Source organism: Haliaeetus leucocephalus, unplaced genomic scaffold (assembly GCF_000737465.1).
Source record: "Haliaeetus leucocephalus isolate CR32 unplaced genomic scaffold, Haliaeetus_leucocephalus-4.0 Scaffold236, whole genome shotgun sequence".
Taxonomy (NCBI): Eukaryota; Metazoa; Chordata; class Aves; order Accipitriformes; family Accipitridae; genus Haliaeetus; species Haliaeetus leucocephalus.
The window spans coordinates 182,853-184,311 of NW_010972672.1; the positions used below are offsets into that span (position 1 = coordinate 182,853).

A 1,459-nucleotide genomic window follows, 5' to 3' on the forward strand; every position below is an offset into this window, starting at 1 on the left:
TGCGGGGGCCGCCCGGCTGGGTGCAGGCAGGGGTCTGCCCCACAGTGGGGGGCAGGTGGGGGGCTGCCCCATGGCGCCCAGAGCTAGAGGCCAAGGGAGAAGGTGCCCGAGTCGGTGGACTGCTTGTCTCGGCTGCAGCCCCCCAGCACCCCAGAGGGACACGCCGTGGGGCTGGTGGGGGGCGCAGGCATGCCAGCCTCTGGCACCTGTGGGGCAGGGGATGGGTGCCGGGTTAGTTGCTGCCCCATAGCCAGGGCAGCCAGGGGGGCTCAGGGGCACTGCCTGCAGGTCCCCCCTGGCCAGCCCCACACATCTTCCAGTGTGGCTTGATCCAGCCCCCACCCTGAGGTGACCCCGCTCTGGCCCCAGCCCCACGGCGGCCCCAGCCCCATGGCTGACCTCCTCGAACTTGCGGGCCTTGTAGTGCTCGGCTCCCTTCAGGAAGTTGAGCAGGATGATATCGCACAGCACTGTGCCCTGGGGGCGACAGCGTTGGGGTGGGGGTGTCCCACGTTATGGGGCACCCCCTGACACCCCACAGCCCATCATGGAGCCAGGCTGCCATCACCCTGGGGCTTTGCCATGTCCCCATGCCCCACGGCTATAAGGTTTTCCTCCATCCCCCTCCCAATCGCTATGGGGTATCATAGCCCTCCCTGCCCCACATCTGTGGGGCGCACAGGGCCTCTCCCAAGCTCCCCACCCCCAGGGAGATGCTGTCACACAGGGTCTGAGAACGGCCACAACTCACCACGCCGATGGAGGTGAAAGCAGCCACTGTGTTGATGAGGGTGGGGACAATGCCAAACTTCCCAGCCTGGGGGTGCAGAGACCCCCGTTGGTGGGGGGGTCCCCCCTCCCCATGGCCCCCATAGGGTCCCCAGGGAGGCCCCGAGCGCTGCACATACATTGCCGTACACCAGGACGTCGAAGCGGATGCCGAAGGCCTTGGTGAGGGTGCGGCGCTCAGTGCCGTCCGGCCAGCGGTAGTACCTGGCGTGCCTGCGCGGGGACGTGGGGGACAGGGGCCGTGCCAGGCTGCGCACACACATGTGACATGCGTGTCCCCATGCGGTGGCGTGTGCCGTACCTGAAGTTGTAGCCGGGGGCTGGGGCGGGGGGTCGGGCAAGGCCATCCAGGCGGGTGAAGGAGTAGTGGGGCAGGCAGCGCTCCCAGGCACGGTCCAGGTCGCACACCCACCCGATCTTGATGCCCAGCACCCCCCCCTGCCCCAGCCCTCAGGGTCAGCTGTGAGCTGTGGCCCCGGACCCGTGTCCCCACGTCCCCATGCCCTGCATCCCACATCCCCGTGTCCCCATGTCCCACATACCAGCATCCCCACATCCCCATGCCTGCATCCCACATCCCTGCAGGCCCACATCCCCGTGTCCCCACACCCCGTCCCATGTCCCCATACCTGTACGTCCCACATCCCCACATCCCAAACCCCATGTGCCC

General features: G+C 68.0%; 1 protein-coding gene across 1 annotated transcript in view; it reads right to left on the reverse strand.

The window, feature by feature from the left end:
- Positions 1–83: 83 nt before the first annotated feature.
- P2RX3 (purinergic receptor P2X, ligand-gated ion channel, 3) overlaps positions 84–1,459 on the reverse strand; it is a 3,549-nt gene continuing 2,173 nt past the window's right edge. The window contains exons 8-12 of the mRNA XM_010568063.1: positions 1,091–1,227; positions 909–1,002; positions 752–817; positions 400–477; positions 84–206 (exon numbers count right to left, since the gene is read on the reverse strand). Coding sequence (XP_010566365.1) covers positions 84–206; positions 400–477; positions 752–817; positions 909–1,002; positions 1,091–1,227 — 498 coding nt within the window. The remainder of the gene's footprint in view (positions 207–399; positions 478–751; positions 818–908; positions 1,003–1,090; positions 1,228–1,459) is intronic.